Genomic DNA, 24,743 nt, shown 5'->3' on the forward strand with positions numbered 1-24,743 from the left:
GCCAGTATAGTAACACGTGCTTAGTTTTTGCCATAGCCTATACATATAGGCTATGGTTTTTGCTGAGCCTAGTATGGCTTGATGCCGTGATATAAATAACGACTGTAGGTAAGCCTTTTCATGCATCGGTGTTTTTTTGGGAAATATTAGCCAATCTACGAAGTAAACAGCGGAGGCTTCTGCATATTATCTTAATATGTAAAACCAGCTCGTATCATAGTACCATAGATAGATTTACCACAAAATATCCTGACCTTGTTTTAAAAACTTAACAGCGGTATAAGGCAGTCGTGATGGTACGGGTTTATATTTCTTTGAATTTAATTTTTTTTACTACCAAATGGGTTTAGAAAATAGAAAGAAAATTTGTCTCATCTTCCCCAACCCTACTATGTGGTACTGTGGGGGGAGATGGGACACCTTATACACATAATATCCAAATATACTGATTGTGTTCTAAACAATTAACAACGGTCTATGCAAGTCGTAAGGATACGTTTCCATAACTCTTTGAATGTTCTTCGTTTACTACTAAATAAGACGAGAAAATATAACAAAAAGGAGTCCCATCTTACCCCATCCTACTATACGTCAGCAACACCCACGCTTTCGTAGAAACAACTATAAATATAGAAAACAAATACACGGTCTTTGACGTTTTTGTAGGATTAAAGTTAAACTGTAACGCTTTTATAATAATATATTTTATTTGGCTTTTCGATTACGATAGCGAAGATTAAAAAATAATTAAAACCATATGACAGAGTATTGCTAAATAAGCAGCAAAACGACAGTCGTTAAAACACGCTTATACGATTGTTTACATTTACATTTATTTGGAGGAAAGAAGCGTAGTCGCTATACACCTAGCAGACAAACAACGAGCCAGTTATGTTTACATTTTCAAGTTAAAAAGTGTACCGAAAGGCAAACTCTCCATGCTTAAAAAAAACATTTTTAGCTTTTATATGCGCTAATTTAAAATACAGGAAATTTGAACAGTCATACTTGCAGTCTTGCTGTTTAAACTATCAATGTGCATGTGTAGCTGATAAACTGGAATATTTATTGTTTATCAACTGCCGGTACACTTCTTTCCAATCGAAGTTGTTTGTTTGTCATAGACAGTGATGCATTATTTTTGTACCATCGTTGGACAGCATTGTTTTGCTTGTAGACATCATCCGGAATTTAATTTTGGCTACTGTATAGTAGTAGATCGATTACAAACTTCAGCATGGTCTTGTGGCGCATTATGAATTTGGATTTCTTGATTTTGATGGTTGAAGCTAATTGGGTTGTTAATATTTTGAGCGCCTGGGTTGTTAATATTTTGACCGTCTGTGTTGTCAACTATCAGACCCTCTAAGCGCCCGGAAAGCAGTTTGACTATGGCAGCAAGTCCAATAGAGCTGGCGAGGAGATAAAAGCTGTGTCCATACTGTGACCCTTTATCACTATCACCAGCTGAAAATCCGAACACAGCAAGTGCCGTTCCCGCACTGCAGCCTAAGGACAAGTAATGTATGTAAAACATGAACGGCTGATATATTTATTAAATAGTAGGATGGGGGAGATGGGACACCATTTTATTCCATTTTTCCGTACCATTTGGTAGTAAACAAATAACTTTCAAATAAGTATAAAACCGTATCCTCGCAACTTCCATAGACCGTTGGTAATTGTTTAAAACACGATCAGGATATTTGGATATTATGTGCTCAAGGTGTTCTGTCTTCTCCCACCCTACTATATCTGTTTGCACTATTGCATGAAATGTATAGTAAGTTAAAACCAGCATATTTTTTATTTATTGTATTAATCTATCGCTGATATTGTGTAAAACATTTTGAATGTAACTTGCTTTTTCGTAACGTGCCGGGGAAATGACATTCGTTTTAACAGTTTCTGTTTCACACACCTCGTGCCCGCTTATGTGTTTATCACGTATAACTTTGAGTGAATGTTTTTGTGTCTTGGCCAAGGACACATACGCAATCAAATCGGCGACAAGCGTTAAATTCATAACTTATAGTTTAGCATTAGAGGCTCGCTGAGCACTGTGTCACGGCGCCGGGTCAACTGGCATGAAAACAATTCAAAGCATTAAATGAGTAAAAGCCAACGAAAACTATATAGAAGGTTAGGGGTGCTAATAACAAATTCTTGAAATGTTTAATTTTGTATAATTTACGAAGAACCAAAATGCTCACCAGAAGAATAATTGCTGAAAGCGAGTTCTCTAAGCTTGTTTTTAGTGCATTCCGTCTTTTCGAAGCACAATTTACAACCTTTTTTGATGCAGTTGCTTTCTTGGTCGTTGGGGTTTGTACTACACGGGCCGGTCGTTGACAACAGTTTATGAAAAAGCACCGCAGACTGTATCAGCCCAAACCCAGTTGCAAGAAGAGATAACATTGAGAATCCGACCACAGATTTTAAACCTATATGAGACATAACAGTATAATGTAGGCTAAGGGGAGATCGGACACCCCTTTATTCTATTTTTTCGCTCCATTTGGTAGTAAACAGAGAGCATTCGAAGAATTATAAAACCGTACTCTCACGACTCATCCCACAGACCGTTGTTAATTGTTTAAAACACAATCAGGATATTTCAACACTATGTGCTATAAAGGCGTCTCGCTCTCCCACCCAACTATATATATGTTGAATCATTATATAGTAGGGTGGGGGAAGATGGGACACCTTTAATACATATTATCCAAATAGCCTGATCGTATTTTAAACAATTAACAACGGTCTGTGGAAGTTGTGAGGATACGGTTTTATAATTCATTGAAGGTTCTTTGTTTACTACCAAATGGAAAGAGAAAACTAAACGAAAATGTGTCCCATCTTCCCCCCCCCCCCCCCCTACAATACTATTATTACGATAAAGACAAACCTTCTCTCCTGTCATTAAGTGTCTCTCCATTTACAATTGTTTCTAAAATTCCAATCGCTACATCCGCGAAAATATTGCTGGATTTCGTTGGGAATTTAGGAAGAAAATAAGATTGAATGATGTGATCAAACTCGTTTTTAGAAACGTTTGCGGCTTCAGCAATATCTTTCCAACCATCAGGATTGTAGTCATTTTGAAAAGCCATCGCTGATATCCTTTGAAAAAAATAAACTTAGCAAAGTCTAAAATATAGTATGGGGTGGGAAAAGCGGGGACAAGTTTCCTCTGTGTTTATTCTTCTTCCTTCCCATTTGCTAGTAAACAAAGAATATTTACAGAATTATAAACATAAATGGCAAATAAGTGGGATCTCGTTTGTATATTACTGTGGGGTAAGATGAACAAAATACTAATAAAAAACATCGGACATTAAGGTAAGTCTACGTTAATTTTAAACTTACACTGTCATATTTCCTTGTAGCCAGCATGGACTAAAGAGAGCAGCAAATTCAACCCCCAACTGCGTTAATACGAGAAGGATTAAAAGAACACCAGCAGCAATCAACTTGTACCTGTTCTCGACCATAATAAACCTCTTATATATTCTTGAACTTATACCTTTAAAAACCTAATTAAACACTCGTTTTAAGCAAAAACATTTATATTGCATTAATTTGCGTACTAAAAAACTCTACAAGAAGCGATTGATTCGCCCCAATTTATTTATTTAAATTATTCTCATTAAACTGTCTATAACAAGACATATTCTTAACTTTGTAATGTTGGATTTGATATATTTGTATTGGCGGTTTAACGTTATAGCCAAACTTGTATTTCCAAATCGAGCCTGCATAGATCTATAACAATTGTTTTTTCTTCAAGTTTTACTGGGGTTAATAATTGACGACAATAAGACGCTGAGCGTCACTTTACCATAGAAGGACATTGATGAATAAATAGTTGATTGCCGAACTAACGTTTTCTAGAAAGACACACATAGCCTACTGCTATACATGTAATTATAACAGCGGGATACGTTATGGACATGGACCTGTAGCACACCTTTTGCGATATATCTGTATACTTAGGCATTTATGCTATGCTAGCTTTGTAAGTAATGATTAGCCGAAGATTTGTTTCTTGTTAATAAGTTAAGATTGTTAAGTATACATTAAACATCTTCGAGCAAAACGGTAGCGTATTACACAACATATTCTTCAAAACTGTATTTGCTAATACCAGTGTATATGCCCTTATACAAACCACCAACACGCCTTTTATCAAAACACATTGTTATAGAGGTAGTGGCTTCAGCTATAGAGAAAATAACCTCAAAAATGAACACATAAGCTGCCCAAAGGTATATGAAACGAGAAACCACACAATCTTTGATTGCTAGTACTCATAGTAGGGTGGGGTAAGATGGGACACCTTTAGCACATAATATCTAAATATCCTGATCGTATTTTAAACAGCTAACAATGGGGAGTTGTAGGGATACGCTTTTTATAATTCTTAGAACGTTTTTTTTTATTATTACCAAATGGGACATTTACTACCAAATAGGACGATATTTTTGTGGTGTGCTACATTTATGACGTTGTAGTTTACCGTAATAAATAATCGCGTTGTAAACTATACTGGTAACCACCTTCAACGAGGAAAGTACCATGCAAATGAGTTGGTGAGTAATTGGAAATGTCTTTCGCACGGAACTGAAATTCCTTCCAGTTTTGGTTTCAGTGCGAAAACTGCCATGCGCGAGAATCTGACATGTTACCTCGTACATATGAAAACAAGCTACATACGATAACAAGTGCGTCAAACTGTGGGGATGTGAAAATGAACAAGTAAACAGTATTAACCTTTCATTTTCTCAACGCACTTAGTGGTAAACAACGAACATTCAAAGAATTATAAAACCGTATCCTCACAACTTTCGATGTTAATTGTTCAAAACACGATCAGAATATTATATTATGTGCTAAAGGTGTCTTATCTTCCCCCCATGAAGTTTCTTTTAAAGCATCATTGTTAAAGCTACGCGCCACTGGTTGGGCTCAGCTTACATGCAAATAAGTCTCGCCGCAAAAGCCCTCGCAAGCACGCAAGGGAAGTACATTTTGTCTCAGAGTTGTATAAAACTAAAAGTGTGTATCTAAATACCTTCACTTAACATTTCCATTAGTTTTTGGAAGTGTAGTAGGATGGGGAAAATGGGACACTTTTTTATTTGATATTCCCGTCCCGTTTTGTAGTAAACAAAGAACGTTTAAAGAATTATAAAAACCGTACCCTCACGACTCCCATAGACCGTTGTTAATTGTTTAAAATACGATCAAGATATTTGAATATTTTGTGCTAAAGGTGTCCCGTCTTCTCCTACAGTACTGTATATACTGTTGCTCAACGAAGCTACACATAACCAAGTGTTGCGTTAACTAAGCGGGTGTATTTACAATCGTATCAGCAATACACAAACGGTATAGCAAGTTCATGTAACTACTATATAAACATATAAATATGTAGGCTACAATTTTTTTTGTCATTTTGGACTATACATAAAACTTGATTAGTTCAATTTGGTAAATTTAGATGTGTGTCGTTTTATAAGATTTTTACAGAATTATATTACAGTATTCTCAAGCCTCTAAAAAGCGTTGTTGAAAGTGGGAACATTGGGTTCTATGCCAATATAGCTTCCATCTTACCCCACACCAATGTATTATCTATATACAATGAAACACGGTCAATCAGTTTAGCCACCAACATTATGTCTCATGATTCTCTGTTCGGATTTTCTCTCATTTCGTATCTTTGCCGATTTTCCTCATTTTTCTTTTCTTTCTTACTTGTATCGATGCTGAGTAATCCAGTAGTAATTGAGAGCAAAACGGAGGCAATTAGCACGTAAACACTAGGGCCGAACTGTATATCGGTCAAGTCGTTTGCGGTGTATGCGAACATTGCATCGGAAACCGCAGCGCTAACACCTGTATAATACTACAATTAACAATTCTGTTAGTACCAAAGCAAAACAAACGTACTTGCAGCGTAGCTTGATGCGGCCACATCTTTCAATTTTTTGACGACAAATTTTAAACAGGTGCGGCATGTTTTACACCCCTTTTCGCATTTTCTGCATCCACAACATTCGCTTATAAGAAGGCTCATACAGTGAAACAAACTGAACGTTGATGCCACAAGTGAGATCATAACAAAACCAACCACTGATTTCAAACCTATATAGTTTTAATTAGAATTAAAATTGGTATTTTTATATAGTGGGGTGGTGAAAAACAAAACACAGTTTCATTCTATTTTCCCATCTCATTTAGTAGTAAGCAAATAACATCTAAAGAAATATAAAACCACAACCTCAAGACTACTATATAGACCGTTGTCAATTGCTTAAAACACGATCAGGATTTTTAGATACTATGCGCTAAAGGTGTCCCATCTTTTCCCACCCTCTTATATAACTTCTTAAGAAACACTAATTTGCAGGTTTAGGTCGCAGTCAGGAATACGATTTTAAAATGGGATGTTTTAAATCTAGAAAGATAAACATAACTTACCCTCCCTGTTTTCATTGTTGGATTTACCATTGATCACCGTCTGTAATATCCCTATTGCGGCATCCACGTAAATAGCATTTGGGTCAATTGTTGTGGGGTCTTTTAGCGGAGGTGCCTGTACTGGTGTTATTGGACCAAGTGGATCGGTGTTGTTATTCACCACAATTGTTGTGGGGCCTGTTACCGGAGGTGCCTGTACTGGTGTTATTGGACCAAGTGGATCGGTGTTGTTATTCAAGGTCATGTTATTCACCACAATTGTTGTGGGGTCTGTTACCGGAGGTGTCTGTACTGGTGTTATTGGACCAAGTGGATCGGTGTTGTTATTCAAGGTCATGTTATTCACCACTGCCAAACGATCTTCTAGTCTATCTGGGTCAATAGGATTTTGAAATGTCTCCACTGTCGCCCTGTAAAATGTGAATTGTATATTACGGTTTAATTGCTTAAGTGATTGCTTAGTAATTAGTGTACACTTTAACCAATACATAAATAGGTATTGCAATATTACCTTTACCGGATTCGGTTTATGACTTATACACAATGACTTGCACACTTTACAGTATAAAAAGCCTTGTTTAACATAACATTCAAGATAGCGGCCTTTCTACATTATAACGACCTACCACCAAAACTGTTAAGTTGAACTACATGGCAAATGTATAGACATACTTACAAGGTCGTGTTGCCCACTAACCATTTTGGCTCAAAGAATGCGTACAGTCCCAACCCTATCTGTGCTAAACACAGGAAAGCACATATCACAGCAATGGCCACTACCTTTTTGTTCATTATAAACTTTTCTTGAAATGTCTACTATATTTCGTTAAAGATTTTTTTACAGTTTTGCTTTTGTATGCGTGGTTCTTATAGAATTAAAAGAATTCCTAACAGTACTACAGGCACTACATCAACCCTTAAAGCCAGTCTTGAGTCGTTATATAGCTATTATATACATTTGTCCTCGAAGCTATGCCGAGGGTAACTAAAACGGAACCATATACGACTGGCTGCTTTTCAAAGGGTTGCGTGAGAATTCACGGCTATTTTTTTCTTTATTTACCGACAAAAAAATACACAGGTGGAATTTATGCCAGTTTTCTCTCTCACCTTACGTGTGTCGGGTGCAACTGAACTGTCAAAATCGACGGTTTAATACGGTTTGACAAGTATATATTTAAAATAGGAAAATTAAAATTACGCCTTTTTTAATTATTAAAAATATTTCCGTTTTACACCTACTCATAGTTGTTATCGGATTGTGTGGAAAGCAGGAGGCCTTCTTTGTAATTTTCCAAAATATTCTTTTTGTCGGACTTCCTAATAATATTTTCTTTCTTCGGCTTTTCATCAACGTTTTTTCTGGGGCCTGGTAAACATGTGACGTCGATAGGCATCTTCGCATGAGTGGGATCTTCTTCATTTGGATTATCTTGATTGTTAATGGGCTCTATTTTAGAAAGGCTGTCGTATTCTTCTTGCCCACTTTCACAGTTATTTTCCGAAGAGAGGAGTGGTCTGTATTCTCCTGCTAAACTAATATTTCGCCTTCTCTGAACTATTTCGTCCTGCATTTCTTCATATCTTGATAACATAAAAATGAGTAGTATGACTGCGATAATAGCTACTCGAACAGCGCTGGCGAAGAGAAGATAAAAGCTGTGTCCATAATGCGATTCTTTGCCAGTGCCGTCAGCTGAAAATCCAAACACTGCACATGCTGTTCCCGCACTGATAGTGCCTGAATAATTACAGGGTTATTGAAAGTGGAACTTCTGTTGTTCCAAAATCATTATTGTTGTAGCATGTCTCGGTCTATCAGATTTGCCCAGGCAATTACCCACCGGACTACTTGATTTGTTACTTATAAACATCATATATGGGACAATAGGCTACTTACCAGCAGAATAACAATGAAAACTGAACCAAATAAGGCGAAAACAGAAGTTACATCTGTTAATAGGACATGTATCTGCGACTATTCAAATATAGGTAACGAATGCAGATTGTATCAACACAATTCTGGTGGAAACAATCGCTATCATTGCGAATCCCAAAACGGATTTTAGGCCTGCCAAGGAGAAATTACATATATTTTATGTAAAAAAATTAAAATAAAAAAATTGGATATCTAGTATATATAGAAGACTAGAAACGTTCCTATAAAGGTGATTGGCAGCCATGAAATGTATATGTATATATATGCACTCACGGCCTACTAAATATATAGTACTGTGGGGTAAAATGGTAAACCTTTAGTACATACTATTCAAATACTCTGACAATAATTTAAACAATTAACAACGGTCCATGGGAATCGTGAGGATACGGTTTTATAATTCTTTGAAAGTTCTTTCTTTACTATACCAAATCGGACGAGAAAATAGAATGAAATGGTGTCCCATCTTTCCCCACCCTACTATACCTCTAGTAAGCCTCTACTATAGGATTCTGTACTCGGAGAAATTAATAAAAGGCCTTCTAGAGATATTTATAGTATTATAGACCGTGGTACACCACCAGCGCAACCCTATATACCTTCTCTCGGTTCTTTATACGTTTGACCATTTATGACTGTTTCAAAAATCCCGATTGCTACATCTACATGTATGTCGCTTGAGTCGTTTGATAAATGAGAAAGGGATAAAGTTTGAACCAAAATTTCCGATTCCTTTATGGAAATATTTGCCGCTTGAGCCAAAGTCATCCACCGTTGCCGATCAAAGTCATTTTGAAAAGATAGCACTGTTTCCCTAGAGGCCTAGAATAAATTTAAATACTTACCAACTTGAAAAATTGCATATATACAGTTAAAAGGGATTTGGCATTATTGCAGAGCTTTTATAAATTAAAAAATAAACATTATACGAGTTTGGCAAAACAATATACCTGTCTATTGTTCAGCGAAAAATAACATGACTTTTTTCTCTTAAAATTCAATAGCGAAGAGCAAGGAACTTTCAAAACGAAAGACTTTAAATCAGATTACAATTAAAACTAGCAGATTCCTATCGCCTCGATTCAATAACAAGTACACATATTAATATGGAACTGTTTGAATTGGTTTATTTGAACTTACACTGTCATATTTCCATGAAGCCAAACTGGACCAAAAATGGCAGCAAATTCCATTCCTATTTGCGTGACCAGTACGATCAACAACAGTACTGCTGATTTAGTAAGTGATATTCTGATATTGCACATTTTTATCGTATACTATATGGTACAGCAGCAGATAAAACTTTGTCTCTAAAATTTTCTGTTTATAACGAAAAACTGTACAATTCTGTTCTACAATCGACCAGTTCCCATATTATACACGCACAGAGAGTAAGAATGGAAAACCGTTACTCCGTATACCTTTATAAATCAACGTTGGCAGCATGATTGTCTCCCAGCAAACAAAACAAATCTTTTCGTCTTTAGCGAAGGCGGGTGTTGACCTGTTCATCATATGCAAATATAACATGACTACTTATTAACGTCATGACCATCTTATATTACCATTTTGCCACTACATAGTCATAGGTTAAGGATTAACTTTCTGCGACTTGATTGATGTAGTGCTTAAACGTCTTATAGCAATACGTTGTCATTGAAGCGTCATAAGAGAGCGATTTGACGGTTAAAAATGTTTGTGCATATATATGTGTAACCATAGAATATTGAACATTTGCTCAGTATTCTATGGTGTAACCAAGTATATATTCACTGCGTTTTAAAAGTTTTATTTGACCAAATTCTGTATTTAAATGTTTCTTAACTTCTATTAACTTAAGGAGTTTAAATCATGTTAGTGTTATTCTTCTCAGTTATAAGGTGAGCAAGTTTGCATTTATAAGTTCCTTTGCTTTTCTATATGTACTTTAGAACTTTAATATGTTTAATTAAATGTTATTTATTTAATTTTCACTTTGTATCGTCTGTAGGGTGTAACGGTCACGCCTTTTATCCAAAACAATATTTCTTTCTTTTTTATCAATAAGCGTGTTTTAACAACTGTTGTTTTACCGTTACTACCCGTCTTTTCGCTTTTGTCAACTCTCTTGTTCTTCGCTATCGTGACCGAAGAGACGAAATAAATTTCATTCATTCATTCATACTTTAAAACCATATACTATACTACAGGGTATTGTTCAGAATTATAATAGTGAGCATGATTAGGTGAATAACGTTAAATTAGGTTCACCGAAATTAACTTTCATTTGTATGCTTATTGATAGTCGACGTCGTTACAGTTGATACTGTGTAGCCTATCATTCTCCAGCAGTATCAACAGCAACAAACATAATTTACGTAACTTAAAAGAGACAGTACAGTACTGTTGTCCTATATCAGTTTGTTAAGCTCGTGAGGTTGCTCGGAATTCCATATTCTGCCGTCTGCGGTCGCTTTCTTCTTTGTCGTTAAACTTTTCTACTTCTCTAGTCTTTACTACATAGCTTGCAGATCCACCAACAACGGATACTGCAATGCCCGCTATCAAAAGGTACAGGTTCTTTCCGTATTTTGCATCAGCTAGGTCGTCGGCGGTAAAAGCAAACATTGCGTCAGTGACACTAGTGCTGATACCTTTAAGAATAATTATAAATCATTATACGGTTATATAGGGACCGGATATTTTGTGCGCACCTGTAGAATAGCTTGTAGAACTAATGTTATTCAACTTTGCAATCCAGTTTTTTATTCGTTTTCGGGACGCTTCACAACACGAGTCGCAAGATTTAAATCCGCTGCACCACACACTAAAAAGGAGGGTAATGGAATGGAATAGACTCAACCCTGAAGCGAGCAATGATATCATAATGAATCCAACAACTGACTTCAAACCTAAAACAGAAGGAAATTGTAGATTTGTGTTACGCACAACAGTATATAACTTAACCTTCCCTATTTTCTTCACTTGTTTTTCCATTTTTAATTGTTTCAAAAATACCGATTGCAGCACCAATGTAAATGTTTTGAACAGTGGTGTTCGACAGAACGACATGCCGAGCCTCAGCAAACAGTTCAGTTTCGTTTGCTGAACTGTTTAGTACAGCCATTCGATCTTCCAAACGATCTGGATCAACAGGATTTTGAAATGATTCGACCGCGGCCCTGTAACATGTAAATGCTTATAAATCGTCTTAAAAACTAACCGTGAAGTTAAGTGTTTGGCCGCAATATGATTATTTTTAAAATGCACTAAAACTAGTTCATTGTTTTGCATTTTCTACAGTAGTTTTGAACAAACACAAATCCAGCTATAACTAACTTACAACGTCATGTTGCCCACCAACCAGTCTGGATTGAACAGAGCAATCATTTGAAAAGTGATTTGTACAGTGCTACAGATTGCACACAGCAACGCAGTCATAATTATCTTTGCAGACATTCTTCTTGCTCTGACCAAGCTAGATTCAAATCAACTGGAATTTCAAACTAAACAACGCCCACCACAACCGAGTCAATAAAGTTATAAAAAATATGGTTGGTTAAAGAATTCTCGTATAATTTTAATTATATTTGACTAGGTCGTTAAAATAAAGGTCCTCCCTTTTTGTCTCTTGTGTTTTCTTATGCATCAGCTAAACAGTACTGTACTTCTACACAATCTACAGCCATTTAATAAATCAGTTCAACATCTTATAGTGCGGTGGGGGAAGACGGGGCACGTTTTAATTTACTTCCTCGACCGTTCTGGTAATAAACAAACAACATTCAAAGAATTTATAAAACCTTATCCTTACGACTCCCATAGACCGTTGTTAATTGTTTATAACAGGATCAAGATATTGGGATACTATATGCTAAAGGCATCCCATCCCACCCTACCATACATATTTCTTCGTTTTCTTGCTCCTGGTAAACAAAACCTAATTCAAGCAAAAGCACAATGACATTTAAATGAAATCGTAAAGTCTCGTTTTTTATCGATCCTATATCTTCAACATTTTAAAGAAAGCTCAAATCCAGGTAAAAATATTTCAACCCATGTCCTATATTAACTATTTCGAACGGTTGAAAACCTACTAAAAACAAATATAGTAGGGTGGGGAAAATGGGACACCTTTTTGTTTTATTTGCTCATCCATTTGGTAGTAAACAAAGAACATTCAAAGAATTATGAAACCATATCCCCACGACTTCCATAGACCACTGGTAATTGTTTAAAACACGATCAGGATATTTGGATATTATATGCTAAAGGTGTCCCATCTTCCCCACCCCACCATACTATATGTTTTAACTTGCCAATATATCCAACATAACAGAATGTTGTAATACCAAAAGAATGCAAATGTAAAAAAGAATCGCTTTTCTATCGTATCTCCTATAAAAATGCTGTAAACATCATTTTCAAATTGCCTATGTGTATAAACCTCCGTGTGTATAAAAATAGAATAAAAAAATCGCCAAAAGAAAGTTAATAAATATATATCGACTACATAATGGTTGAAACACTCAACACAACAGTATAATAGTGACAACATCATAAACTAATAAGTGATCCCAACATTCTCTCCTTTCCATCTTTCCTTTAGTTCAACATGGACTTCTAGATCCCGCAATGCAGCTTTGCTTTCATCTTCTAGTACTGTGAAATGACAAATATACCAAAAGGTACAACAGTTACCAACTTAGTACATAATACAGTATGGTGGGGGAAAATAGGACACTTTTTACTCAATTTTCTCGTCCAACTTGGCAGAAAACAAAGAACATCCAAAGAATTATAAAACCGTATTCTCAAGACTCCATTACACCGTTGTTAGTTGTTTAAAATATGATCAGGATACTTTGATATTATGTGCTAGAGGTGTTCCATCTTGCCCCTAAATACTATACTAAACATTTTATGACTGACAGCTTATTGTCCAGACTATGTTCTATTCTGTATGGGTGGGGTCCTGTCCTACAGCCAGGTACGCCAAGAGACCTTTTTATTTATTATACATAAGAACGTTTAATACCAAGCATGGCTGTAATAAACGGTAAATAATAGTTTTACCTTCTTTGTGCAACAACCTAGCCTTACGTATCAGTTCGTCAGCTCCATTCTCAATAAAAGCTGTCGAATGTTGGCGCGTTCGAGCCACTAAGTTTCGGATGGCCATACAAGCTTGTTTCTAAAAAAGTGTCGGCAGCTTGGTCAGGCAAATAATACAAAACTGCATAGTAGCGATATTACACATTGTTGGTGTGGAAAACTGAAGCCAGTAAATTTATAGCAGGTTAAGCTGTTAAATAAAGATGTTTTTACTATCTTTTATCAGCTTATCTGGTAGTAAACAAGGAATATTTACAGAATTATATAAACGTAACGTATCCTCACGATTTTTAAAGAGCGTTTAGTTAAAAACACAATTAGAAAAAAATAAAACATTGTGTGCTATCTTACTTCACAGTACTTTGTATATCAGTCCGTTTCGGTTAGTTTAAACGATATAGTAGGGTGGGGGAAGGTGGGGCATCTTTAGCACATAATATCCAAATATCTTAATCGTGTTTTAAAATAATAACAACGGTCTATGGAAGTCGTAAGCATACGGTTTTATAATTCTTTAAATGTTCTTTGTTTACTACCAAATGGGACGCGAAAATAGAATGAAAAGGTGTCCTATCTTCCCCATCCTACTGTATGTGTAGAGTGTAGTAAAAATTAAACATAAATAGATACGTAGTATTGGACAAACATCGAAAACAGAGAGCGTATCAACTTAATATGACAGCTGCATACATTATTAATAAGCACAGAGCACACAAGGCCAGAGTCGCTAAACTGTGCAAATTACATTACAGGTAATAGGTATTAGGTTAACCGTTTAAAAGCATGATCTTTTATTAACTGTCTATAGTGGATTAAACCCGACCATAATAGGCAAAGCTGTTTATATAATTCAGTTATATAGTAGGGTCTTTGTAGGGTGGGTAAGATGGAGCATGTTTTCGTTCTCTATTCTCGTGCCATTTGGTAGTAAACAAGAACTATTTACGGGAATATATAATCCGGCGACTCTAAAGAGAACGTTATTAATTTAAAAAAAAAACACAATCAGTAAAATGGGATTTATGTGCTAACGGTATCACACCTTCGCCCACCCTACTATATATCACAGCAAAGCATACAGTGCTGCAGTATTTTGCGAAAAACAACCGGTAACAGTTGTCAAAACTGACTTAACTTTGCGGTAAGTAAAGCAAACAACGTCTAGGTGGGACAAACACGATTGCGGGAACAACTATGCTATATTGTTATGACTATTTGCATGCGGGTATAGATTGTGATACTGACAAACTTGTAATCCGTTTTGATAAACAGTATAGGTGATTGAAAGACATGGGCGTTGGTGTCAAACTAATTTCTATAGCGCATGTTGTGTTATAGGTGTTTTTTTTAGTATACCATGTGGGGACGTAATAACAAAACTGTTAAGTGACAATGTTATGTAAACGATCTACGCTATTTCAAGTATTGAATCAACTACGTTCGGCATTCAAAGCCTTAACAAGTTATCTGATAACAGTTTAGTGCTTAGTGGCTGGCGACAATTGAACGCTGGAATGAATTAGAACCAGTTACAAAAGCGATCGATTCTAGAACGCACCTGTACGCCTGCATGCTCGCTGTGAAGTTTCATCGCTTGCACCATCAGTGGTGCGGTGTTTTTCGCCATTATGACGTCACAGTGGGATGGGTTACGTAATGATAAAGTGGTGATTGCTGCGAGACAGGATTCGCAGATCTATAAAAGGTGGAATTCGATTATAAAAAGGATTTGTGTATGTGATAACGTCAAAAACAATTTAAAGTACATTATTTTTTATATAATTAAGTTGCAGGGAAAGAGGAGTATAGAATGAGCTGTTTTTAAATTTGCATGCAAAAAATTATAACATAGTAGAGTGACCGCTGTCAATTGTAAAACACGACCAGAATACTTGGATATTATGTGCTTAAGATGTCCCATCTTCCCCCACTCGATAACTATGCGTTCTATTCTATAGGAGTGAGGTCTTTTTTAAGGACCTAGATTTTGAATAGATACATGCGTTGGAGCGAAAACCGGTTTTGGCGTTTTTAACACAAACCCAGTGAATTATATATTACATATCGTAGGGTGGGGGAAGATGGGACACCTTTAGCACATAATATCCAAATATCCTGATCGTGTTTTAAACAATTAACAATGGTCTATTCTATGTCTATGGGAGTCGTGAAAATACGGGTTTGTAATTTTTTGAATATATCTTTGTTTGCTACCAAATAGGACGAGAAAACAGAATGAAACGGTGTCTTATCTCCCCCACCCTACTATACAATAAATACCTGTGCATTGGAGTTGTGTTTTCCAAGCACTTGAATCAGTAGTTCAGCACCACCTGACTTGACCACTGCTACTTTTACGTCATCGTTGCCGCTTATCGATTTAATGAGAGTGATGCAATGCCTCACCAGGTTCTGCGGGTTAAAAGTCAAGTGCGTTTAATGATTTGTGAATTCAGATTGTTGCAAGGCACAGGTAGACTATATTATACACACTAACTTTTGGCTTTGGAAGGTTATCTTATGTGAGCATATTGCAAGTTGTAGAAAAAGAAATAAAAAATGGTCAGTTTGTACGGGGCGGTAAACGTAAGATGCTGTATTTATTAGCTTGTGAATGCAGTATATAGGCGACTACAATATGCAGTGAACTTGTTGGTTCGGTTGGTCATCTAATCTTATATGCAAATTGCAAGTTGTAGAAATTAAAATGAGAATGATCAGTTGCTATTTGTAGTTAACATTATGAAAAAGGATTAAAATAAGATCAGTATTAAAACGTGTGAGAATAAATAGCAAGTGGCAGAGTAATTTAGTCGGGGATATTACATAAGTATATAAATAGTACGAGAGTGTAGCAACATCGTAAGTCGATTTATGGCAGTCTGCCGATAAATTATCGGTAAAACGACGCGCATTAGATTAAAATGACGATGTCGGTTTGTGCTTAAGGTATAAGTCTTTACCAATACTAGAAAAAATGGAAAATTGTTATAGTAGTTTGACTAACATTGAGTTACAGTAAGACTGCCTTGTTGGGGGCAAGTCAAATAATTCAATGGGTAAATGAGAGTGTTTGTAATGAAACAAACGATTAGAAATGTAGGTATGATTCACTATATATAGATGATGAGAATATGGCAACCAATAACTGACATTTCTTTCGTTTTCAAAGTCTGCCTAAGAAGCGCAAACTCCGTAGCGTCACAGGTGAGTGACGGTCACTGGAGCGTGAAAAGGGCGATGACGTAATCACGAAACTATTAGCGTCGCATAATAGATGAGCTAGCATACCTGAGCAGGTATCGAGACGTGTTGGTCAGAACGCTATGTCCGTAGCTGGGCGTGTTTCGTATAGGTTTAAGTATCGTGTTCTGCTACTGCGCTTTGTTAGTTTAAGTCGCGTTGTTGCGGACCAAGCCAATGGCTTTTGCTCTAATTGTAGGACTTGTCCGGTTAATATTACAGAGCATAGGGATACGGTGATAGTTTTGTTTAAATAGTTTTTAGCAGCAAAGGGTTGTTTGGAAATGAGTGTTGTTTGTCCAGAGCATGTTTTTATGGACGCTAACATGTGTTTAAGTTGGCGTTCATAAAACGAGAGATGCTCATAATATCAAGAGAGTTAGTTTAGTCGGTGAGTCAAATATGAAATTCCAGTCAACCTGGAATATGGAATTTTTGGTATTTCAAAGAGCTTAGTTTTCAACAAGTATAGACGATAAAGGAGTATAATGTGCTTTGCACCATCGCTTAATTGACAGCACGTCAAGTAGTTACGCTTGGAAAAGTTACAGACACTTTTTGCTGAGAGATGTACTACTACTTCGTAAGGTGGCATTCTACTGAAATGCCATACGGCGAGGCACGCCATATAGGACGTTGGATTTAGGCCAAAGTTGGTTCTATTACCCATATACATAAGGTGGTATATGAAATAGAATTTTAAAACCATTATTTCAAACAGTTATTGGTGTTACAATATCCGTCGTAAACGTTGTCACCACTAACCAGCTGTGGGCGTAATGTCGCTGATACAATTTCAGCGATAAAATCGAATGAAATCATCGTATTTTGACCACGACTTTTGTAGTGAAAGTCGTAAAACCAGACGCGGTCGAAAGCTCGACATATTTATCGTTGCTTTCATTGTTTGGTTGTCTTTTAGCGGCGAGTAAGGGAAGGGGATTGAATTGCCGGGGTTTTCATTGTTTGTATTGGAAAGAGAAAAGAAAGTTTGAATGGGACGAGTGTTGTGTGCTAGATTAGTGTGTGGTGTAAATGTCGCATTGTGGTGTAATACAGTATAGTTTATTAGCTAAAACAGTAAACTAATACAGTTTTAGGAATTGGGAAAGCGCTATAAACTGAAAAGGTTGAGACAGTTTGAGACTTCAGTTTTTGAGGTGTGTATAATGTGCTTGTTTAATGGGGAAAGTGCTTGCATTGTTTTAAGATATAACGTGTCAGTTTTGGGTAGACGTTTCATGGTGTGAATTTAATCAGACACCGCGACGCGTGGGTTCGTTAACTTTTCCTCATGGGACGTTTTCAAAGCTTGAGTCACCCAGCGCGTTGAATGTAGTTTGTTTGACTAATGGAGATGAAGTAAGCGCAAAACATGGATCGATATTTCCCAGGAAAAGTTGCGGGATTTGGGTTTAAAAATCGCCGATAATCCGTTAAGTGCAGACGCCTTGCGTGCTTTTAGTAGCAGCAGTGCCTGGTTAACTAAGCGAAGCTATGGTGCGGTGGCGGTGATCAATAACATGGTTAGCGTCACGTTCAAGTTAAATTAGATTGACGAATGGTGCGGTTGCGTGGGGTCGACTTTGTCTATTCTAACGTGCGCGGTATTCTGGAAGTCGGTTGTAGGAAATGGCTTGCGTTTGTGAAGCGCCGTTTCCGGGTGGTTAGACCTTAGCCTGGTGGCAAGAATTAGTCGCTATCTTAGATTGCTTTGAACGTCGGATAGCATTTGAACTGGAGATGTATTGAATTTGCCGACTTCAAACGGTTGAGACTCAACTAATTTTGGAACGAAGAACAGTTGACGCATCAATGAGAATCGAAGTAGGAAATGGTATTTAAGTTGAGTACATCTTTAGTGTTTTCACTCGTTTGTGGCGGGCAAGAAATTTGAATTGCGCGCTGCATAGCCTCGGGCGTAACCGCATAGTGATGGATTAATTTCACATTTATTTTGTGTCGTTTCGATAGTCCAGCGAATTTAAATTGGTGTGCGAAAGTGTGTTCGTTTGGCATGAAATGTAAAATGTACAGGAAAGAACAGGTGTTTTAAACAGACTTTTATGAATAAAGTGCTATGCTGATTGCTGGGAGTTCAGGGTAATTGCTTTTCGTTTAAAAAGAGATTGATTTGTAATTAAGGCTGAATAATTTACGTATAAGGTGTGGTCTTACGGAAATGCGTCCAGTGCTAATGGCGAAACTTTAATGCGTGATTTTTTGGTTCAGTATGGAATTTGTTTAAACGTAGAGGCACTTACGGGTCAACCAACCGTATAAACCACACGTCGTTTACTCCTAGGCACTGCAAAAAGTAACTGTTGCGTGCTTAAAACGCACAAGTGGTTTGTATCAAACTGAGAGGCAGCTTGTTCATGGTGAAGCGTGCTTAAGGCAGATAACTCGGTCAGTTGAGTAAGATTGTATGGTCGTTGAGTAGTTGTATCTGTGCAGTGCTAACTTTCAATTTATAGGCAAGGTCATACAGGGCGGGTTTTTTTCGTGAAATGGTTTAACCTCAATGTTTTGGCATTGTAAGATATTCAGTGACTAGTTAGTGCAGGGGTTTTATCAAAATCTAAAAAATAAAACATCTGAAAGCGACTATAGTTTGAGAGGCTACAGTTGCAAACTCACGGCGAAAGACAAAACGTTATTCGACCGATTAATAGTCTCATTAATTTTACAACGACTTCAATGTGTACCAACGTAGCAGACAATTCTGTGAATTGTTTGCATTTACATTTCTAACCAGCTTCTAGTAGTATCATATTTACTTTACATCGCAATTACTGCCCTATTCTATAAACATTTTCCGTTTGTACAGAGTAAATATTACATACTGGTAGCAAAAGTGACTGTTTGTCCCTAATCAACATGAAAAGTGGAATGCACTACCGTATACAAATTGTCGGAAACACTGGTACCGTGAAAAGAATGGTGGCATCACTGTACTTGGTGGGCGCGAAGAACAGCGATCAAGTTTTAAAGGTATGACTTGACAAAGTTTTAACAGTTTTGATTTAAACATTTTATAGTAGGATGGGGTAAGATGGGAAATGTTTTTACTCAATTTCTTCGTCCCATCTAGTAGTAAACAAAGAATATTTACAGAATTATATAGCCGTAGCCCGTCGACTCTAAAAGAGCATTGGTAATTGTCAAAACACTATTAGAAAATATTTTTACCCCACAGTCCTATAAATAACAAAAAATTCGAGTTTTAAAAACTTTCCTTACGTTTACTGCTGGATTTATTTTTTACAAATTGGAATATTTAACGGAAACGTACTTAGTCTAGAGAAGCAACAAAGCATGTTGGTGCAGGAAATACCGTCACTACAGTGTTGTAATTAGTCGATACAGTGCAAGCAATAGAGACCGAATTAACGGACTTAATTATCAGGTGTGTATATGCGACGACCTACCACACGTCATTAACGCTGTCGAGGGACAGCAGAAAACAGCGCCCTCTCACGACCAAATGGAGACAGGGTTACTCATGCAAGTGGCTTACGGGCGCAGTTTGACGGTGTCTGCTAATGTTGTGAACGAAGACGACAACGTGTGTGTTATTGCGCCGCAGCAAGAGGTAGGAGCGTATATACTCACTTGTGTTTTATATTAATACAGGAAGGTGGAGAAAATGGGACACCTTTTAACTCTATTTTCTCGTCCCATTTTGTAGTAAATAAAGAACATTTAAAGAATTATAAAACTATATCCTTACGGTCACAACTCCCAATTGTTAATTGTTTAAAACACGATCAAGATATTTAGACATTATGTGCTAAAGGTGTCCCATCTTCCCCCCATTTTTTAAAAACACGAATGTATGTATTCGAAACAAATTGCTATCCGTGTAAAATTATTGATGCATGATACAACTATTATTATATTGCTGTAATAAACATTTAACTAACACGTTTTACTTTCAGGTCACCATTCCCGCACAAGCGGTTTGGGAATCAAACGTCGCGTTCGCCACTGACTTCCACGTTCATATGCGACGCCCATACGAAGACGCATCAGTACAGATCGCTATTTCATCAAAAGATGAGCACGGCAGTGACATTCCGCTAATCGTGCCTTCGCGTGTTCACGTATCCTGGCATCCAAAGGACGTGGCTGGCGTTCAGCGTATTAGGAAAACTTGGGAAGCGAGCGAGGAGAAGGCGCAGACTATTCCGCGGCAATACGACCCTTCCGCTTCCCGCAAAACAACCTCTTTGCCCCGATACCAGCAACCGAAGTACCAGAGCCTGGAAAAGCTGTTGCAAGGAAGGGTATCGCCACGAGCGCCTGAACCCCAGCAAAACGGCATACACCCTGCTCCTACGGCGGCTACTTCTTCACGGTATGGGGGAAAACCTTTGCCGGTGCAGGACAAGAATTGGAATGTGGTGACGTCACCACGTGACGTCACAGAGACCAGCGAGGACCAGAACCTACCGCAGTGGGCGAAAGGTTTGGGCGATCAATTCGACTACGACGACGTTGTGGTGGTGTGAAGGGCTATTAAGGCTAAATAACTGCAGAATCAGAAGGACGCGAGATGGCGAACGAGAGCAGAGAGGCAAAATATCGGCGAGTGACGTAACGCGGAACGCACATACCGCCAAGAGGGTTGTTCGCATTCGCAAGATAAAATGAACACTAAAATTACCACGTGTCAACCGTTACAATGCATTTTTTTACTTACAAGTAACTTAACCATGTACGTTGGTTTAATACTAAACATGTGCTGGTATTAACAACAAAAACATTGCTACTTGCATATTCATTTGTTTAAAAATCCAAGAGACAGACAACAATAAAGACTTATATAAACATCTACCAGCAAAAATCAAGTCCAGAAAAATTTATATTATAAGAGATATATGTTTCGCCTAAATAGCATAGTCAGTCTTTTATTCTAACCAGCCAAAGGTAGCACAATTTAGACCAATGACTATACTATGAGAGTTAAGCTCTCTTTGAGCCGACCAAAACCAAAACATAGTAGCGTGGGGGAGACGGGACACCTTTAGCACATAACATCTAAGTATTCTAATCGTATTTTAAAAAATTAACAACAGTCTATTCAAGTCGTCAGGTTATTGTTCTATAGTTCTTTAAATGAAAAGGTGTCTCATCTTACCCCACTCAACTGTACATTGTCAACACACACACCAGCTACATTTTTAAGCAACCACTCCCGTTGCATTAAAAAAGCTGATATATATATAAACTACAAAAACAGATAAAAATATCCTCAACATTATAATACCCAAAAGTAAACATGTTTTATCGGGCCAATGACACTAATGCTTGGAAACCTAGAATAAATACTGATCTTACCTGTCGTTCAAGATGCTTGTCTATCATACCAAGTATGACATCCAGTCCTCCCATGTCTACGAGCTGTTGGCAAAATTCACTTCTTACCATCAGTTTACTTATAGTGAGGCAGAGTTCGCTGGAGATGGCGGGGTCAGAGGCGTGCTCTGAATAAAAATTCATTTAAATTGAAAATATGTTTGTTCTTGAAAAATACAAGAATATGAACCATCACTGAATTGTTTTTTAAAGAGACAGACAAAAGCAATTAAAATGATCAATGATAAAAATATAAAACTCTGTACATTAAATACAAATAGGATACAGGATTGATAAATAAATAGTAGGTGCAAAAAAAACTACTTTTGGATCACATCACATAACTAATTTTTAATAAATAAAACTAAAAAGCTGTAATTTTGGCATCTGCAACATTATTTAATAAAGCAATCTAGTAAAAACCATGACAAACCCCCCAAAACTCACAAATTTGTTTTGTTACCACAGCTTATAACACACCTCTCATAAAGTCGAATAGTCTTTCCATTCCTTTATGTTCGGTCACAATAAGCTTTGTGTGGTCGTGGGCTTTACCAAACTGTACTCGGACATCATCGTCAAGAGTGAGCGAACGCAGCACACCACACGCTTCTTTCACCACTTGTGGGCGATCTAGAACCAATTACTTTTTTAGACTTATGTTTAATTAATTCTATCCTAAAATTAGTAAATTGCACAAATAAAAGGTTGGTTATGTAAAATTGTAATATATATAATTCTATGGTAGTGGTGGCAAATTTGGGACACCTTTTCTTTCTATTTTCTCGTGCCAATTGCATTTGGCAGTAAACAAAAAACATTCAAGGAATTATAAAACCCTATCCTCATGACTCCCATAGACTGTTGTTAATTGTTTAAAACACAATCAGGATGTTTGGATATTCTGTGCTAAAGGTGTCCAATCTTTCTCCTCAGTACTCTAGTAATAAAATAATATTATAAAATAGAACCAGTTAGGAGTTATAAATAGTTTTCTTTATATATTAAGTTATTAACTACTTGAAATACAAAATCCAGCAGTAAAAGTACTGTTCTGTTAAATCTTTTTTCATGAATTGAATTACCTTTAAATTTTTCAGCTGTGGATAACACAATTGCAATTCCATCTTCTTTTACAAAATTGACACGATTTTGTTCATGTTTTAGACATGAAAACTTTATTATTTTTAGCACTAGTAGAGCTATTTCTTCATTGCTGGAGTCTAAAATTGTAAAAACAATGGGTTAAAATAACATATACACATTTGACTCTGTAATGTGTAATTAAATATGTGTTTGATTTACCTTTGATGATAGACAGGAAAAAAGCAGTTGCTTCTTTTGAAACCAGGTCAGGCTGTCCGTTAACTAATGCACTGAGTGTTTGCATGCAATCTGTAAACAATACTAAGTAAAATTACACTTTATACAATTAAGAACAGTTAAATTTAACATAATACTACACAATGCCAAACCAGAAAGAACGGTAATTAAAATGATAAAAATAAAACAAACATTGCTCATTTTTTAATAGTAAACGTACTATAGGCTATATATCAAATACACCCCACTCCAGAGTATGGCAGGTGCACCGGTAGTTTTATTTACAAATTTTGGTCGTGCCCGCCATAATTTGTCCCACGCACGCCAATTAATTAAACTAAATCTGTATAAAATCAAGTAGGATTTCATACTGTGACTTTAAACTTCAAATGCTTTGCACGTCAACATTTAAAAATTGCACGTGTGTACGCAAAGTTTAACCCTTATGAACGAGCGAGATCTCCTCAAGAACTGACATACCCTGCAGACTTAAATACATCTAAGTATTCACCGTTTAAAAGGTCCAGATCATCTGCATTAAGTTTACAGAGCTCAAACAAAACAACATGAGCATCTGCAATTTTTGAAGCTTGGTATCTTTTTGCAAGATCACTTTGAAACTTCTCTGTTAAACTTAATAAGGTTTTCTTTAAAGCATCTGTTGTTAAAAATAATATTAGTTCAATATTATATGTGAAATGTATACACATTATATTTCAAAGGTTTAAAAATTAGGAGATTAATTTTACCTTTTTCTGTGGAATCGAGATCTGTCGATTTGTATTTTTCAAGTGATTTTGTAAGAGTTATAACCTCATGCTCGGCATTCATTCCAACTTCTTTAATGATCATGCCCAAGCTTATACCCTGTTTATTTATAGTGGTGGAAGGTAAGTTAAAACAGAAGATATACATTAGATTTAATAAATATTTGGCTGGACAAAAAAAATAAAACTATTATTAAATAAACAGACAACAAAACTGGTTTAACATAATAATAAACAAACAAAACAACAATTAACTGTTTGAATATGGAATAGAAAACAAAATAGCCAAGGAATTAATGCCCGAAAGCCTGAAATATGTTTACCTGTGAAAGGAATTGATTAATTGCATCTTCAAGAGCTTCATTTGGTTCCATGTCAAAATCGTCGATATTTTCCTGCACAACCGCATCGAACGTGGCTTGTGTTATCGCCTTCACTTCACACATGTTTCTTTATTTCACCAAAGTACCGACAACTTTATAAAAAAGAACAAAACTAGAATAGAAACTAAATTTTTCTGAACTGAAAAT

General features: G+C 36.5%; 5 protein-coding genes across 7 annotated transcripts; 1 reads left to right on the plus strand and 4 right to left on the minus strand.

The window, feature by feature from the left end:
* Positions 1 to 108: 108 nt before the first annotated feature.
* LOC149736591 (uncharacterized) lies at positions 109 to 2,697 on the minus strand. The gene is made up of 2 exons (XM_089877530.1): positions 2,214 to 2,697; positions 109 to 1,509 (listed from the first exon to the last, which is right to left on the minus strand). The coding sequence occupies exons 1-2, from the start codon at positions 2,455 to 2,457 to the stop codon at positions 1,202 to 1,204; spliced, it is 552 nt and encodes a 183-aa protein (XP_089733656.1). The 5' UTR covers positions 2,458 to 2,697; the 3' UTR covers positions 109 to 1,201.
* Positions 2,698 to 5,340: 2,643 nt separating this feature from the next.
* LOC149736592 (uncharacterized) lies at positions 5,341 to 7,457 on the minus strand. Its single transcript, XM_089877338.1, has 4 exons — positions 7,163 to 7,457; positions 6,487 to 6,896; positions 5,956 to 6,150; positions 5,341 to 5,901 (listed from the first exon to the last, which is right to left on the minus strand). Exons 1-4 carry the CDS (start codon positions 7,276 to 7,278, stop codon positions 5,687 to 5,689), a joined length of 936 nt encoding a protein of 311 aa, XP_089733464.1. The 5' UTR covers positions 7,279 to 7,457; the 3' UTR covers positions 5,341 to 5,686.
* A 144-nt stretch (positions 7,458 to 7,601) lies between these two features.
* On the minus strand, positions 7,602 to 12,229 carry LOC149736593 (uncharacterized). The gene is made up of 7 exons (XM_089877349.1): positions 11,748 to 12,229; positions 11,372 to 11,586; positions 11,119 to 11,316; positions 9,566 to 11,058; positions 9,025 to 9,247; positions 8,387 to 8,557; positions 7,602 to 8,227 (listed from the first exon to the last, which is right to left on the minus strand). The coding sequence occupies exons 1-4, from the start codon at positions 11,861 to 11,863 to the stop codon at positions 10,829 to 10,831; spliced, it is 759 nt and encodes a 252-aa protein (XP_089733475.1). The 5' UTR covers positions 11,864 to 12,229; the 3' UTR covers positions 7,602 to 8,227; positions 8,387 to 8,557; positions 9,025 to 9,247; positions 9,566 to 10,828.
* Positions 12,230 to 12,890: 661 nt separating this feature from the next.
* On the minus strand, positions 12,891 to 24,743 carry LOC149736594 (armadillo repeat-containing protein 6-like). Of its 3 annotated transcripts, XM_089877312.1 has the most exons (11): positions 24,537 to 24,742; positions 24,196 to 24,313; positions 23,958 to 24,104; positions 23,429 to 23,518; positions 23,209 to 23,346; positions 22,604 to 22,756; positions 22,106 to 22,251; positions 15,800 to 15,931; positions 15,078 to 15,215; positions 13,481 to 13,598; positions 12,891 to 13,066 (listed from the first exon to the last, which is right to left on the minus strand). In XM_089877312.1, the coding sequence occupies exons 1-11, from the start codon at positions 24,657 to 24,659 to the stop codon at positions 12,969 to 12,971; spliced, it is 1,401 nt and encodes a 466-aa protein (XP_089733438.1). In that variant the 5' UTR covers positions 24,660 to 24,742; the 3' UTR covers positions 12,891 to 12,968. The 3 variants fall into 3 exon arrangements, with proteins under 3 accessions (XP_089733438.1, XP_089733440.1, XP_089733439.1); XM_089877314.1 differs by lacking the exon at positions 13,481 to 13,598 and having other exon boundaries at positions 24,537 to 24,743; XM_089877313.1 differs by lacking the exons at positions 12,891 to 13,066; positions 13,481 to 13,598 and adding an exon at positions 13,646 to 14,487 and having other exon boundaries at positions 24,537 to 24,743.
* Positions 19,593 to 21,536, plus strand: LOC149736595 (uncharacterized). Its single transcript, XM_089877341.1, has 3 exons — positions 19,593 to 19,756; positions 20,172 to 20,357; positions 20,704 to 21,536. The coding sequence occupies exons 1-3, from the start codon at positions 19,643 to 19,645 to the stop codon at positions 21,274 to 21,276; spliced, it is 873 nt and encodes a 290-aa protein (XP_089733467.1). The 5' UTR covers positions 19,593 to 19,642; the 3' UTR covers positions 21,277 to 21,536.

The sequence above is a fragment of the Ciona robusta genome, chromosome 4 (genome assembly GCF_009617815.1).
Source record: "Ciona robusta chromosome 4, ASM961781v2".
NCBI classification, from domain to species: domain Eukaryota; kingdom Metazoa; phylum Chordata; class Ascidiacea; order Phlebobranchia; family Cionidae; genus Ciona; species Ciona robusta.

Bases quoted from the DNA above. Each gene is read 5' to 3' on its own strand.
- LOC149736591 (XM_089877530.1), bottom strand. From the start codon at position 2,457: ATGTCTCATATAGGTTTAAAATCTGTGGTCGGATTCTCAATGTTATCT. The intron at 1,510-2,213 runs GTGAGCATTTTG...ACTTGTCCTTAG, and splicing joins TTTCAGCAATTATTCTTCTG to GCTGCAGTGCGGGAACGGCA.
- LOC149736592 (XM_089877338.1), bottom strand. From the start codon at position 7,278: ATGAACAAAAAGGTAGTGGCCATTGCTGTGATATGTGCTTTCCTGTGT. The intron at 6,151-6,486 runs GTAAGTTATGTT...AAAACTATATAG, and splicing joins CAACAATGAAAACAGGGAGG to GTTTGAAATCAGTGGTTGGT. The intron at 5,902-5,955 runs GTACGTTTGTTT...AGTATTATACAG, and splicing joins CGCATCAAGCTACGCTGCAA to GTGTTAGCGCTGCGGTTTCC.
- LOC149736593 (XM_089877349.1), bottom strand. From the start codon at position 11,863: ATGTCTGCAAAGATAATTATGACTGCGTTGCTGTGTGCAATCTGTAGC. The intron at 11,317-11,371 runs GTTAAGTTATAT...CTTCTGTTTTAG, and splicing joins AAGTGAAGAAAATAGGGAAG to GTTTGAAGTCAGTTGTTGGA. The intron at 11,059-11,118 runs GTGCGCACAAAA...TTATTCTTAAAG, and splicing joins TTCTACAAGCTATTCTACAG to GTATCAGCACTAGTGTCACT.
- LOC149736595 (XM_089877341.1), top strand. From the start codon at position 19,643: ATGAAAAGTGGAATGCACTACCGTATACAAATTGTCGGAAACACTGGT. The intron at 19,757-20,171 runs GTATGACTTGAC...CTTAATTATCAG, and splicing joins ACAGCGATCAAGTTTTAAAG to GTGTGTATATGCGACGACCT. The intron at 20,358-20,703 runs GTAGGAGCGTAT...TTTTACTTTCAG, and splicing joins TTATTGCGCCGCAGCAAGAG to GTCACCATTCCCGCACAAGC.
- LOC149736594 (XM_089877312.1), bottom strand. From the start codon at position 24,659: ATGTGTGAAGTGAAGGCGATAACACAAGCCACGTTCGATGCGGTTGTG. The intron at 24,105-24,195 runs GTAAAATTAATC...TTTTAACAACAG, and splicing joins TCTCGATTCCACAGAAAAAG to ATGCTTTAAAGAAAACCTTA. The intron at 15,932-22,105 runs GTAAGATCAGTA...TTTAACCCGCAG, and splicing joins ACAAGCATCTTGAACGACAG to AACCTGGTGAGGCATTGCAT.